This window comes from Dendrobates tinctorius, unplaced genomic scaffold (genome assembly GCF_039654945.1).
Source record: "Dendrobates tinctorius isolate UK_male_01 unplaced genomic scaffold, ASM3965494v1 ptg000029l, whole genome shotgun sequence".
In the NCBI taxonomy this organism is placed as follows: Eukaryota; Metazoa; Chordata; class Amphibia; order Anura; family Dendrobatidae; genus Dendrobates; species Dendrobates tinctorius.
Window position 1 is genome coordinate 13,290,555 of NW_027361697.1, and position 16,301 is coordinate 13,306,855.

Genomic DNA, 16,301 nt, shown 5'->3' on the forward strand with positions numbered 1-16,301 from the left:
TCAACCCCACAACTATTACCCCACTTGCCACCGCACCAGGGCAAGTGGGAAGATCGGAGGCTAAGTGACAAATTTGGTGCATCTAATGGATGCGCCATTTCTGGGGCGGCTGAGGGCTGATATTCTTAGTCTGGGAGGGGTACTCTAGCCATGGCTCCTTCCTAGGCTGTTAATATCAGCCCACAACTGTCTGTTTAACCTTTGTTGGTTAGTAAATATAAGGGGGACCCCATATTTTTTTTTTGGGGGGGGGGCTCCCCTATAATAATCAGTAAAGGATAAGCAAACACCTGAGAGCAGATATTAATAGCCTGGGAACCATTAGGCTATTGGCCCCTTCGCAAAATATTAACATCAGCCCCCAGCTTTCCCTTTGCTGGTTAAGAAACTGAAGGGCGACCCCATACTGTTTTTATTAGTCAATTATTTATTAATTACACGCTATACACACACATCGGGTGCTGACTCCGATCAGCGTCGCTTGGTGCCGCGGATTGCAGGGAGACCAGGCGACAATGACGAGAGCCGCCTTCAGCGCCTGGGAACAGCACACAAAACAACAGGCCCTCATATGGAAAGATAGAAATGTTATCGCTTGGACAAAAAAAAGAGGAAAAAACAAGTGTGCAAAAATGAAACTTGGAATACTGACATTCACTACCGTTTTTTTACTGAAAGTACTAGACCTCTCCCCCAAATAAAGTCATGTGTGAACAGGACTTCTAATACCCTGACAGAAACATGTAAACCGTGAGGAAGCAGCCTCCTCACAGCCGCCGCACGGTGACGGCACAGTGTTGTGAGGAGAAGGGCTGTTCCCGCCTCACACGGCGCTTCCCTCCCAGCGCCTCGTTCGGCAATTTCCGTCATGTGGCGTCGCTCGGCTCGCCCAGCACTCGGCTATTTCCGTCACATCGGGCGGCGCCATTTTGTTTATATCTGGAGTCGGCGCGGAGCTGCAGTTCAGGATCACACAAGGAGCGGTGACCAATCCGGCAATGGACGGGTAGGTGGCTTCTCTGGAGGTTGTTTGTGTGTGTCCCGGCTGATATCGTCCATAGATAGGACCGGTGTGTGGCGAGCGCGGCGGTTACCTCAGGAGCGGCTGCAGCGCCGTTATGGCGGGAAGGAGCTCGGGCTGTGTCCACACTCCGGCGTGGAGGCCGCTACGCAGCACGGCCGCTGTGTGGGGACGGTGCGAGGCAGCTCACAGGCCGTGAGTCCGGGCGGAGGAGGGAGAGCTTCCCCGCTGCCGCCATTGTCCGGGCCTCCATCACGGAGGACCTGCTGCTGCCCCTATGGCGGCAGGTTGGCTGCGGTCTATTGTTCTCTGGGAGCAGCCAGGCCGTGGCCTTGTGAGGCGGCCACTGACACTGCTTATATACAGCCATGATGAAAGGTGATAATTCAGCCATAAGAGTCCTCACATATTGTCACTTGCATTAAAGGGACCCTGTCCCCCCCCCCCCCCCCAGGACGTGTATGACCTATTAATATGGGGCGTGCAGGTGACAGGAATGTTACCCTACTCCTACCTGTCTGCCTCACATTAATGGTCCTTTTGTTGAGCCATGTTCTTCCTTGTTAATCATTTCTTCCAGGCTCTGTGGCGTGCGGTGAGAAATCCCTGCCTACTTAGGCTGCTTTTACACTCGCCATGTTTCCGCGGGCCCAATAGTTTTCTATGGGGCTGCAAAATCGGCCCTCAAAAATTCCACGGTGCGCTGTGTGCCGTACGGCTGTGAGGGGTGTTTTATGCACACGTGATAAAAATTTGAGCTTGCTTCATCTTTTATACGGCTTACGGACAAGGCCTCCATTGTAAATCAATGGGGCCGCAAAAACAAACGGAAGTTTGTTTTTGCGGTGTACCGTCACTTCCGTTTTTGCATAACGCCGGTTTTTCCCAATACTATTAATGTAGTATTGGGAAAAAAAGGCGATCCGCAAACTCTTTTGCCGTCCGCTATTGCAGCAGACCACAAAAAGTGCGGCAATACGGGCCGCTATAATGGGCCGCAAAAAAATGCTGTAAGTGTAAAAGTAGCCTTACTTACCTCCAATCGTGTCCGTTATAGCCCCGGAATCCCGCTCCTGCACTCCCTCAGAAATCCATACCTCTTCCTCCCTTCTGTGGGCGCTGCATTCAGAGATCTTCTGTGTCGGCGACTTCCACTCCAGTGAACCCCCGGTGTGTGCACCGATGAGATGCTCTCCCCACTTCCTCCCTGTCCATAGTCATCTACATGTACACATGGTTCCTAGCGATGACTGTTCAGGGAGGAAGTGGGGTGAGCGCCTTATCGCGCCTCGGAGGTCACAGTGACTTGCTTGCACAGTATTTCTGAGGGAGTGCAGGGCGCAGACGTGGGATTCCGGGGCAATAACTGACATGCTTGGGAGGGGGGCAGTATTACAATGAATACAGGAGGCAGGGATTTCTTCCAGGCACCGCATGCCCCTGAGCCTGGAAGAAATCGTTAACAGACAGAATATAGCCTTTCTCAGCAACAAGACCATTAATATGAGGCATCCAAGTAGGACAAGTGTAGCATTTCTATTACCTGCATGCCAATAGTAATAGGTCATATACATCCCGAGGGGGGGGGGGGTGACAGATTCCCTTTCATGTAGTGGGGGCGGGAATAACTCTTGGGACTGACTTGCCTTCACCCGTCAACTCCTCCCCATTGTCTTTGTTGCGCATTGCTCAGCTCTTGACACACAGGAAGTGTCTGCTCAGCCAATCACTGCCTACGATCGGCGTTCTGTGATTGGCTGAGCCCATGTTTCTGATTAAACCAGTTGCCACAAACGGGCATCAGAAAAACAGGAAACTTGCCTCGCGATATATTTGATAGTTCACAAATGTTATGTTTTTATAACCTGCAATTAATGTTTTATCCCTTTTAAGGGACCAGAAGTTAATTTGGTTGCATCGCAGGCAGTTTTTAAAAGTATGGCACAAATGTGCCTTGGTGCTCAAAGGGTTAAAGGGGTTGTACCATTAATAGAAGTTATTGCTGTGCGCTGATCTGCCCCAGCCCCTCACTCAAAGGACAGGGATCTCAAGTGCCCAGCGATGGTCTTGCTGTCTGGTGCTGGTGGGAACGCTCGCTTGGCCGTCACCAGTATTTGGAGCATTGCTGCTATCTCCCTGTCTAGATGGGGCACTCCAGAGATCATTCTCTTACTACAGATTGAGCTCTATAACAACTCCACAAAGCATTGTCACATCACTTTCTTTCATCATGTAGCGTTGCCAAATTGGCATCTTTGGCCGTGTAGCTCCTGCCTAAAGGTCACGCGATAGGATGCTGTCTGCAGAATGATGGTTTGGACGGTCGTCCAGCAGCCATCTATACCCCGACACTCCACAGGAGCGCTCTCTTTGCTCCTCCCTCTTGTTTTCTCTATGGGTGAGCTGCTGACGGACTTCTCTGACAGTAAGGCTAAGTGCACACGTAACGGAACTCTCGCGGAAATTACCGCGAGAATTCCGGAATTCCAGTCTTCGGGAAAATCGCATTTTAAATTCCCGCGATTTTCCCGCGGAAAAACTAGCATTTTGCAAGCGTAATTAGCTTGCAGAATGCTAGCGTTTTCCAAGCGATCTGGAGCATCGCTTGGAGAACTGATTGACAGATTGGTCACACTTGTCAAACACAGTGTTTGACAGTGTGACCAACTTTTTACTACTGAGGCCGCCTATGCAGCATCAGTAGTAAAAGATAGGATGTAAAAAAAAAAATAAAAAATGGTGTTATTCTTACCCTCCGACGTCCCGCGCATCCGTTCCCAGTAATCCTTTGCGAAAATGCTGGCGATGACGTCAGTTCTCGCGGGATCGCGACGTCTCGCGGTAATTCGCGATGACGTCGCGAGACTTCGCGATCCCGCGAGAACGGACGTCATCGCGAGCATTTTCGCAAAGGACTACTGGGAACGAGAGCATGAAGAGAAGCGGGAAGGCTGCGCGGGATGTCGGAGGGTGAGAATAACAATATTTTTTATTTTAAATTCTTTTTTTTTTTTTACAGGAATATGGTACCCAAAGCCCGGAGGACAGTCTCCTCTCCTCCGGACCGTGGGTACCATCCGCAAATGTTCTGCTTACTTTCCGTATGGTGGGCACAGCCACATGCGGGAAATAAGCCGAACAATGCATTCCTATGGGTGCGGGATCGCCGCGATTCCGCAAATTAATGAGCATGCTGCGGTTTTTACCGCGAAGCGATTCCGCCGCGGTAAAAACCGCAGCATTAGCACAGCATTGCGGAATCCCATAGGAATGCATGGGATGCTTATTTTTCGCGTTTTCGCGGCAAAATCGCGCGATTAAAACCGCCGCGGAAACGCGAAAAAAAACGCTACGTGTGAACTCAGCCTCTTGCTGTAGCAAAATGATCTGCAGTCTGAAGTCAAACATTCTGGATCCTTATTACCCCCCAACATCATCTGCCGTATACATTGGACTGCTGGCCGAGCCCATCGGTATCGGCATTTCCGGGCCAACTCTTTTTCATTGTGTGGGGGGCCTTATGAGTAGCAGATTTCAGGTGCTTAAACAAACTGCTGATAGCCTATAGATGAGTCCTTGAGCACTCATTTACTGGCCTATTAGAATGATTGCATCATGTTATCAGCAGCAACTTTTACACTATGAATTCAGTTTAGCCCCCGTTACACTGCGATATCGCTAGCAATATCGCTGTAAAGTCACCGATTTTGTGACGTTGCAGCGATATTGCTGCATGTGATACTTGCCGCCGACCGGCTCCCCCGCTGGTTATCGCTGATCGCGCGAGAACGTCCTGCACCATTCCTTGTCGGCCACTTCCTGCTGGGCTTCCTGTGGCGCCGACGAGCGAGGCGTGGAGCCGGGCGGGAGGACGCAGGATCGCTGCGTCTGACAGGTAAGTAGCGACCCCTGTCACCAGCGATGTCGCTGGTGAGATCTGCCTGTTTGGCAGCTCACTAGCGACCACCTAGCGATGCACCAGCGATCCTGACCGCGTCATATCGCTAGTCGGGATCGCTGGTGCATCGCTAGGTGTAACGGTACCCTTTGTTTCCAGCGGCGTTACCCTTCCTTGCTGTTGCTACTGTTATTTGGCTGTTAGGCTATGTGCACACGTTGCGGAAGTCCCGCAGAAGTTACTGCGGGAATTCTGGAATTCCATTCTGCTGGAAAACCACATTTTAATTTCCCGCGATTTTCCCGCAGAAAAACTAGCGACTTGCAAGCGTAATTAGCTTGCAGAATGCTAGCGTTTTCCAAGCAATCTGTAGCATCGCTTGGAAAACTGATTTATAAAACATATAGCACTTGTTATGGACTTCGTGCGCTGCCAAACGATGGGCACAATTCCAATTAAGATGAAAGATGATTATTTTATTCCCAACGCGTTTCCAAGTAATAATTACTACTTCCTCAGGGGATGACAGACATGAAAAAATAGCGTTGTTGCCAGACTAAATACACTCCATATTTGAAATTTGGTGCCAATAGTCACATGTTTTTTTTTTTTTACAAGAAGTCAAAGTTCAAGTGACGTATGGATCGATCACATGTTTAAACATAATCTTCAATTTCTATATAAAATAACACCATGTCATGGAGCAGGTGCCAAACTGCTGCAGAATCCGCACAAAGAATTGACATGCTGCGGATTTAAAACCGCAGCAAATCCGCAACGTGTGCACTGCGTTTTTCATTTTGCATAGACTTAAATGGTACTGTACAATGCAGCAGAAACTACTACAGATCCGCAGGGCCAAATCCGCTGCGGATCCGCTGCAGAATCCGCAACGTGTGCACACACCGTTAAGATCCTATCGATTATCTAAAGGACCTCCCATTGATACAACTGTCAGGGAATAGACATGAGCCCCCATACACATTAGGGCAGCTGATCCCAACTTTTATTGATATGAGGCCCTTAGTTTCCTAAAAAGATGACTGATAAGACAATATTGATAATTCTGCACCATTGACCATCAGGCCAGGGCTACATGTAGAACTATAAAATCTGGCACAAAAAAAATTGAGTGGTAGCACAGTACGCCATTTCATGTATTCCTCTGGACGGGCTGTACATTGCCCTTTAATATTGCAATATGTTACAGTAAGCTTGTGTATCGCTGGCCTCTGCTCATATGTGAATGGAGTGGTTAAATATTACCGATTATTCCTGTTTTTGAACCTGATTCAATAGTTCTCTAATGTTTAACTACTGTAGTTTTCCGAGCTCCACGTAATCCTTTGCGGTTACTTTGTTATTGCTGACAGTGAGCAGCAGTCTGCCAGGATTCTACTCTGTAGCTTGAGCAGTCGTCGTAAGACCACGAGTATGCGATTTCATTACTATCAGTCTTGTGCCGACTAAAGGGGGGTTTTACACTAAGCAATATCGCTAAAACGTCACTGGTTTTGTAACGTTATAGCGATATTGCTAGCGATATCGCTATGTGTGATACTTACCAGCGACCGGCTCCCCCGCTGCTCATCGCTGATCGCGCGAGAATGTCCGGCTCCATTTCTCGTCGGGCGCTTCCTGCTGAGACTTCCTGCTGTGACGTCCAGCGACGCGTGGAGGCGGGCGGGAGTACGCAGGATCGCTGTGTGTGAATGGTAAGTATCGTGCGCTGCGTCGCTGCTGCATCGCTGTGAGATCTTTCTGTATGAAAGCTCACTAGCGATCATTTAGCGATGCACCAGCGATCCTGACCGGGTCGGATCGCTGGTTGGATCGCTGGTGCATCGCTAAATGTAAAAGGGCCTTAACTCATCATCCACTTCTCACTAGAACAGAGTAACAGGAAAAGTTGCTACTTGTCATGTGACCTCTGCTGTGTATATTGGTGGTCACGTGACTACCATTCAAGCTAGGTAGAGAGCAGAATTCTGACTGTCATTTAGGTTCTGTCAGGATTTCTGTAATTTTCAGTCCCAGCAAAATGTATCTGAAGCTTGGAAAACCCTTTACTGCTACTACTGCCTTTTACATTTATATCTCCTATAAACATTGATTTAGCCAATGCATAGGAAGATAATGATTGTTTTCCATGGACAACACTTGATTTTGCTTGGCAGTGTCTGTGGATGACTACTATGGAAAGGACTGAGCATGTTGGATTTTACAACCTGATCTCTTTAAATCGTAACTGTTTTAATTTTATTTAATAAATAGAACTCATGAAAATAAGCAACCTTGTAATATGTTATCAGAGAAATCTGCCTCTTTGCCAGAATTGATAAATCGTTATCAAAATTCTCAATTCTGAGGTACAATCTGTGTTCGGTGAAGACCGACTTTACCATTACTGAGATAGGAGATGGCTGTTACTACTGATGAGATTCTATGTAGATGGGAGGAGCTCTGCCCCTAGCTTCTCCCTCCCGTCTACATAGAATTGTATCAGTAGCACCTTCCATCTCCTATCTCAGCAATGGGAAAGTCTGTCTTCACTTAATACAGATTTTACCTCAGAATTGAGAATTTTGACAATGACTGATCAACATTGGCAGAGAAAGAAGCAGATTTCTCTAATACGATATATTACAAAGTTGCTTACAGTATAAGCAGAGATGCCTAATTTTGCCACAAAAAACTGGGTATGCTTATTTACTTGCGTATAAGCCGGGTATGCATGGCTCCCCCATCGCTGTCCTTGTATGCATGGCTGCCCCATCGCTGTCCTTGTATGCATGTTTCCTATTTAAAAAACAAAAACAAAAAAAAAAAACGTCCTACTCGCCTTCCTGCGTGCCCTGATGCATCTCGTTCCGGCGTAAGCAGCTCTTCCTGCCGAGCGATCACGTGGCCCCGCTCATTAAGGTAACGAATATTCATTCCACGCTTATGGGAGTGGAGAGGCGTGCATATTCACTACCTTAACGAGCGGGGCCACATGATCGCTCGGCTGGAAATGCTACTGGCGCTGGAACCAACAAGATGCAGCGAGGGCGTGCAGGAAGGTGAGTTGGATGTCTTCTGGAAGCTGGTGGCTGGGGGTGTCACTGCGTGCTTTAAGAGAAATGAATATTCATTTCTCTTTAGCAGCGGGCACAGTTACAGCCGTAGCTGTCGACTCCTGCCTCCTGTGACCCACTGCTCTGCAGCTCCCTCTCCCCCGCCAGCCCTCTGGGACAACTGACTTATGTATAAGCCGAGGGAGGGCGTTTTCAGCACAAAAAATGTGCTGAAAAACTCTACTTTTACACGAGTATATTCGGTATTTTCATGTGTACTATTTGATTTATGAAATATAAATTAAAACGTCTAAGGCCTCTTTCACACTTCAGTTTTTTGCATCAGTTATAATCCGCCAAAAAGGCGGACAAGCGGATCCGTTCTCAACTGATGTGAACGGATGGCACAGGATCCGTTTTTAGACGGATCCTGAAAATGATTTAAAGGAATCGCTGGCCGAGAGAGAGAGAGAGAGAGAGAGAGAGAGAGAGAGAGAGAGAGAGAGAGAGAGAGAGAGAGAGAGAGAGAGAGAGAGAGAGAGAGAGAGAGAGAGAGAGAGAGAGAGAGAGAGAGAGAGAGAGAGAGAGAGAGAGAGAGAGAGAGAGAGAATTTTTTTGTCCGGCACCCAGAAAGAAATTCGGGTTAAATCAGTGTTTGCAGGATCCGCCAGAGAAAAAAACGTTACAAGCTCCGTTTTGAAATCTTTGAGGATGGTGACGGACAGCAACTTTTGGCGGATCCTCACAAAAAACGGATGCAACGGACAGCAATCCGTCACAATCCGCCATTAATGCAAGTCAATGGGAAAAAAACGGATCCTCAAAAAAAATTTGAGGATCCGTTTTTTTTTCAAAACCTGGCGGATTGTGACTGATTGTAAAAAACGGAAGTGTGAAAGAGGCCTTACTCTTTTGGCAATTTATGCATAGGGACCTGGGTGCTCTCTTATTCTATCTATCCTGTTTACAAATTAAATAATGCTGTCAAATGGTTTCATTTCGTAAAAGTAAACAGTTGACCTACAATGACCCCTCATAATACCCCAACCATGTACACTGCTCAAGAAAATAAAGGGAACACTAAAATCCCACATCCTACATATCACTGAATGAAATATTCAAGTTTCAAATATTTGTTCATTACATGGTGGAATGCGTTGAGAACTATAAAACGTAGAAATGATCAATGTATAGCAAAATTAATATCCTATGGATTACTGGATTTGGAACGATACTCAAAATTAGTGGAAAATCAAATTACAGGCTGAGCCAACTTCAGTGGAAATGCCTCAAGACAAAGAAATGATGTTCAGTAGTGTGTGTGGCCTCCATGTGCCTGTATGACCTCTCTACAATATCTGGGCATGCTCCTCATAAGGCGGCAAGTGTTCCTCTGAGGGATCTCCTCCCAGACTTGTAATAAAGCAACAGTCAATTCCTAGACAGCCTGTGGTGGATGGAACGAGACATGATGTGCTCAATTTGGATTCAGATCTGGGGATCGGCAGGCTAGTCCATAGCATCAATGTTTTCATGCTGTAACTGCCGACACACTTCATCCACATGATACCTATCACTCTCGTGCATCAGAAGGAACCCAGGACTCGCTGCCCCTGCATGTGGTATCACAATGGGTCTGAGGATCTCATCCCGGTATCTAATGGCAGTCAGGGTGCCTCTGTCTAGCACATGGAAGACTGTGCGCTTTCCAAAGAAGTGCCTGTTCACACCATTACTGACCCACTGCCAATCCGGTTATGCTGGAGGATGGTGTAGGCAGCAGAACGTTCTTCACGGCGTCTCCAGACTGTCATGTCTGTCAGATGTGTTCAGTGTGAACCTGCTCACATCCGAGAAGAGCACAGGGCTCTAATGTCGAATTTGCCAATCATGGTGTTCTCTATCAAATGCCAATCACCCTGCACTTTGTTGGGCTTTAAGCACAACACCCGCTTGTAGACATTGGGCCCTCATGGAGACTGTTTCTGACAGTTTAAATAGGCACATAGATGTCAGTGGCCAGCTGAAAGTTATTTTGCAGGGCTCAGTCACTGCTACTCCTGTTCCTCCTTGCACAAAGGAGGAGTTAATGGTGCTGGGTTGTTGCCCCCGTACTGGACACATCTACCCTTCTTGCCACAGCTTGCAATGATGCGCCATCCTGGATAAGCTGCACTACCTGAGCAACTGCTGTTGGTTGTAGACACTGCCTCATGCTACTGTACAGTACCTCTAGTGGTGAGAGCAATGACAAAATGCAAAAGTGACCAAAACTGCCAACAAGGGGGAGAACAGATTAATGGTCTGTGGTCCCCACCTGCAGAGCCACTCCTTATTTATAGGGGGTTTTCTTGCTAATTGCTTTCATGTCTACCTGTTGTGTTTTCCCATTTGCACAACAGCAGATGATATTGATTCACAATCAGTGTTGCACTGGACAGGTTGATTTCACAGAAGTGTGACTGACCTGTAGTTACATTGTATTAAGTGTTCCCTTTATTTTTTGAGCAGTGTGTTTATGCCTTGTTTCTATTGGAGACGTCCTGCAGTAGTTCATGTTAGTTAGGATGAGCATGTATAGGTGCGTCGCTGTCACCACTTGTGCAGTTTGCTCGAATGAACAGGACATGCAAGTGCAGCGTACAGACAGCATTGTGCTCGCCCAAGTGCCCAAGTTCCTCATTTTTTATTTGTATTGGTGCTGTTCAGCTGTGTGACAATAGCAAAGAGAGCCCAGATGACTGCTCAGCTGCTGTGGTCACACAACATGGAATTACACTCGTCAACTAGCCAATTAAAATAAAGCCAGCGCCATGCACGACAGGCAGGTAGTTGTCTGTTAGTAACTACATGCCTGTTAACGTTACAGTGCTGCCGGCTTCAAGAAGACATCCTACCCCTTACTGCACGTCCTTGCTGCATCTTGTTGCATCTGTAAACGGCGTAACGAGAGAAAAAAATTCAAACTCCAGATTATTATTTTTATTTTTGTCCTCACAACATTGCAATAAAATGCAGTAACAGGCGATCACGAAAAATAGACGCTATAGGTCTTTGGAAAATGGCAACTTTTTATTTTTTTCTTACAAACTTTTGATTTAATTTTTTTCACCACTTTAAATAAAGAACAAATACATATTTGGTATCTGCGTACTCGCACTGATCTGGAGAATTGCATTGCCAGGTAAGTTTTAGCATTTAGTGTACATGATAAATAATGAAATTGTGGAAGTGTACTTTCCCCCCCCCATTTTCCAGTACACTATATGGTAAAATCAGTGTGGGCGTTCAAAAGTACAACTCGTCCTGCAATAAAGCAATCCTCCATATGGCTTATCACCGGCTTTTGGGTATGTGCACACTGTTAAGTGTTTGCAGACGTTTCTGGATCAAAAATCTGCTAGTTGTCAGGGAAAAAACACTGCTTATAAGAGGCTAAAATGTTGCCGTGTTTTTGATGGGTTTTTTTTTTTTTTTCCCCCTTTATTAGAATGGGTAAAAATGCTCTGAAAGAATTGATGTGTACACGCCCTTAACCTTAAAAGTACCAACCTCATTAACAGCATATATTTTTCCACTTGGTTATGGTTTTTAACCCCACTATGTTCTAATTACCACAACTTTTAGAATATATTTCTATACATATTTTTGTTGGAAAAAAATTCAGCGTAGCTTGTCATTTATTGATGTAAGCTTGACCTAAGGAGTCCAATGTGGTACTTATCAGAGACTGGCTATTTCGTACTCCTAAGGTTAGAAAGGGCAGAGGTTTAGATCCGTAAACTGATGGCTACTCTTTTGTTGGTGGGAGGGGGGGATACTGTAAATATATAGGTATTGTCTAAAGCGTTTCTGTAAAATCTCGTAATGCCTATTTGGTGTCTCCCAGTGGGTTTTGTCAGGCCCTGGGGCTATTAGTTTTTATTTTGTGATTTATTGTGAAGCCATCTCTAACAGCTTTTCTCAGTTTCCCCCCAGAAATTAACAGCAGTTGCTACAACTAGAACCACACTGATGGCTAAAGTGTTTCTCTCTCTTTGGGGAGTACCGTATTTCTCGGACTATAAGACGCACCCCACATTTTCAGAAGGAATATAGGGGAAAAAAAGTGTCACGTGGGTGTCTGTCTTACAGTCCGAATTCAGCTTACCTGGGAAAGGATCAGCACAGATGGAGTGGTCACAAGGGTCGTTCGGTGGTCCAGGCAGGTGCGGTGGCCTGCGGGAAATCCCATCCCAGGCTCGTGCGGTGGCGGGGCTTTGTGGGGCGGTAGCGGCTCGCTATGCTGCGTGTGGGGGGCTCCGTCTGCATTTCATCAAAGCCCAGAAGCCCCCGTATTTCAGTTGCTGTGACGTGGGGGCCTCCGGAAAGATGGCCGCCGAGAGCGGCGCATGCTCAGATTCAGATCTCATTGCAGAGATCTGAATCTGAGCAGGCGCCACCCCCTGCGGCCATCTTGACGGAGGCCACCATGTCACAGCAACGGAGCTGTGGTGGCTTCTGGGCTTTGATGAAATACCGATAGAGCCCCGACACTACCGCACCACAGCAGCACCAGCCCGGGAAGTGAGCCTGCATCGGGACTGCCGCCACTGAGACCGCCACAGGATTTGTAAGTATATTGCGACAATAAGACGCACACCCATTTAAAAAAGTGCATCTTATGGTCTGAAAAATACGGTAGATTCTGCAGAAAAAAAATTTGATGGCTTCTTGTTACTTTTGAGTAACAGTTGACATGCATTTTTTCAGATGTGTGAAACTGGCCGTGTGGTAACTTTTTACATGATTTGCGTTCGTTGTAAACTTGAAGGGAGTTTACTGGGTATAGTAAAAGATAGTTGTGTGGGTTTTTTATTTTTTTTATCCCCTATTCACAATTGTAACCTGTATATTGTCCATTATAAGGAACTAAAGACAAGATTTGTTTAATTGTCCTAACCTGTGGAATAACACTGCCATTGTGTATGGCTCACATGAACATCATTCTATATCTTTTTTGCTTTATCAATCGGCATCAGTGCCGCTTTGATATCGGCCTACTAGGCAAATTAGAGACAAAACGACCCGGGCTACATGACTAAGGGTGGTTTCACATTAGCGTTTCAGGGCGCAGCGACGGCCACCGCTAAGCCCCGCCTCAGGTAGCTCCGCCTACCGGCGCATGGCGCTGCATGCCTCCTCCGTCTCCCTATCTTTATCACTGGGGACGCAAGCTGTGCGCAGTATGCGTTTGTCGGCGCATGCGTCCTTTTGACGGTGCGCCAAACACAGCCTGTTGCAATTTGGTTGCGCTCGGCGCACTGTCAAAAGGACGCATGCGCCGCCAAACGCATACTGCGCATGGCCTGCGTCCCCAGTGATAGGGGACGCATGCTACCGGAGGAGGCGGGGCTTAGCGGCGGCTGTGTGCAGGCCGTTGCTGTGCCCTGAAACGCTAATGTGAAACTCCCTTAATAAAACATTTGTTTAGCTCTCCCTGTATTCTGATGCTTTATCATTGTCTGGGATTTCCCTCACTGTTTGTATTGTAGTAGCTGGTGTAAAATGAAGGGCGGCTGTTGTAGTCCTGGCACTCTGAGATAGATATAGATATATATATATATATATAAATTATTTTTTTTTACCACATTATTTGTATAATCTAGTGGTTTTATTCAGTAAACTTTGAAGCACAGTGATAGGGGAAAAAAAAATACAATGTTGTGAGGACAGTTTGGCAGTGGTCTTTCAGCCATATGCAATTGTTCCTTTGTATCCTGGCATTGATCCAGAGAGAGCAGTCAGCACATTGCATGGCTCTGTCTGGTGATGGAAGGGAGGAGGAGGGGGTCTGCTTATTGTGTCCAGCGCATCCGCCTTCCTAAATGCAGCTTGATGGAGATAATTGAGCCTTGTGGTGAAAAGGCAGACAAAACAATGGTCTGGTCGAGATTAGGCTTTGGGAATACCCTATAATAACTATGTTTCATGTTGTATTAAAAAATATAGATAAAACACACTGTTATAACTGAGCTCATGTATGTAATGGTGATTTGTCTCCTTTCTTATTAAAACTCGATTTTAATAGATAATGCAAATTATTTCATATAGACTCGCAGCTATTTTAATATGTGCTGAAAAACCCAGGAGCTCATGGTAGCTATATAATTTTCATACTACAAGCAGCAAATTTAATCACAGTATAGGCCTACACTCTGTGCACCCATATCATACTTTAGTCAGTGTTTTGGTCTTCAGTTATGGGAATCACTTTTTTTTTTTTTTTTTTCTCTCTTTGGGGGGGGGGGGGGGGGATTCTCTGGAAATACTTAAATAGTGTTTTTTTTTTTTTTTTATAAAATAAACTCCTAATGCCTTTCAGTTGCCAAATCACTCTGGTTTTGTCTGGAAAGGTGATGTCTGTAAGCCTAACTAGGTTTCAAGCATTTTAAAGGATATGTTCACACGCAACATTTTCGCAACCCCTTTTTAGTGTTGGTTTTTTTTTTTTTACTTGTTGCTTTCTGTGAGTGAAAAAAACACTTGGGTCAAATATGGTGACAGATTCCTTTATCTAAACTACTAATATGGACATACAGGTTATAGACAGCTGAGGCTAGTTTCACACTAGCGTTCTCGGGTGCAGGGCCGCCGCTTAGCTCTGCCCCCTCCGGTCAGCTCCTCCTAGGATCGCATGATGCTGCATGCGATCAGCGTACCGTATATTTAGTGTTGGGTACGTTGGTCGTGCGCTGGTATGATTTTGCTGACGCTGCGCCTTTTTGGCGCTGCTCACAGAAACGCTCTGTGTTGCATTTTTGTGCACTGGGCGCAGCGCCAGCAAAATCATACCAGCGCACGGTCAGTGTACCCAACGCTAAATATACGGTACGCTGATCGCATGCAGCTTCATACGATCCTAGGAGGAGCTGACCGGAGGGGCGGAGCTAAGCGGCGGCCCTGCGCCCGAGAACGCTAGTGTGAAATTAGCCTGAGGAGAGTGATGTGTGTGCCTCATATCTGATGCCTTTTTGATAATTCATCTTTAATCACTTTTTTATATTTATATATATATATATATATATATATATATATATATATATATATATATATATATATATATATATATATATATCCTCTCCAAGGCTTTGGGGAAGACACTGCCTGGAAGTATCTCTGCTTCCATAGACTATTTTACATGAAGGGGGAGTTACCAGTGTGCTGTGTAATGACTGCGCTCTGCGCTCCTGATCTCATTGCAGAGCTGTGTGTGATTTATACCTAGGGCCGGGTTCCCACTGCGCTATGACAGTCCGTTAACTCTGTCATAGCCTCCCATTAACTAGCGCATTGCGACGTATGCCATAAAGCGGCACACGTTCGCGATGTGCCATTAAGTACTGACGGAGCCTCAGACGTGGACTGCAGCGTCTGAGGCTCCGTCACAGTTAGTGCTGATGATTCATCAGTGCTAGCGGTATAGCATAACGCATATCGCGTTATGCTATAGCGTTAACGCAGCCCGTCAATGCGATGCGTTGATAGGGCTGGTTAACGCTATGTGAACCTGGCCTAACACGTTTGCAGGTTCCTTTAGGCTATGTGGCCACGTAGCGTTTTTCATGCAGAATATTCCTGAGCGCAAAAAGCACACCCTCTTCCTGGGAAAACGCATGCGTTTTATGAAGCGCTTTTGTTAAGCATTTTCGTAATACAATTGAATGTATGCGGAAATGAACATGCTGCATTTTTTCCACTTGGCGTTTCCGCAGCGGAAAAAAATGCACCATTAGCACATGTGCGGATTCCATAATGATTACATTGGATGCTTTTCTTAAGCGTTTCCGCAGCAGAAACGCGCATCTAAAAGTGCTGCGGAAACGCTTAAACACGTGGGCACACAGCCTTAAGCTTCCAGCTCACAGACAGACAGAGCTGCAATATTGTTACAATATAGCAGAGCTTAGAAAGCTGCAAAAAAATGTTTGCAAGAAGAAAAAAAAAAAAAAATTTAAACTTCTCCTGTTCGGTTCTAGTTACTTGTTTCACAATGATGCTTCCCCTTCATGTAAAGGAATCACTGGAGGTGATAGCCTGGAAGAGGTCATTTACATAAAGTGATAAAAGATGATTTCTCAACATCAATGCATCGGATATGAGATTCAGGTTTTTCACTTTTTTTTTTTTTTATTTTTTTTTTTCCCCTAAGCTGTCTATTACTTGTATACCCATATTAATAGTTTACGTAGGTCAAATGTGGTGGCAGATTGCCATTAAAGAACTGACATTCTGTAGATTTCAGTAGGAAAAAAAGCATTCTGAAATCTGAACTTTTTTCCTAGTA

The 16,301-nt window shown here is 46.0% G+C and overlaps 1 protein-coding gene across 1 annotated transcript in view; it reads left to right on the top strand.

Moving 5' to 3' along the window:
• The first annotated feature begins 885 nt into the window (after nucleotides 1–885).
• PTBP2 (polypyrimidine tract binding protein 2) overlaps nucleotides 886–16,301 on the top strand; it is a 76,079-nt gene continuing 60,663 nt past the window's right edge. The window contains exon 1 of the mRNA XM_073571400.1: nucleotides 886–1,006. Within this exon, the coding sequence (XP_073427501.1) occupies nucleotides 999–1,006 (8 nt within the window). The 5' untranslated portion in view covers nucleotides 886–998. The remainder of the gene's footprint in view (nucleotides 1,007–16,301) is intronic.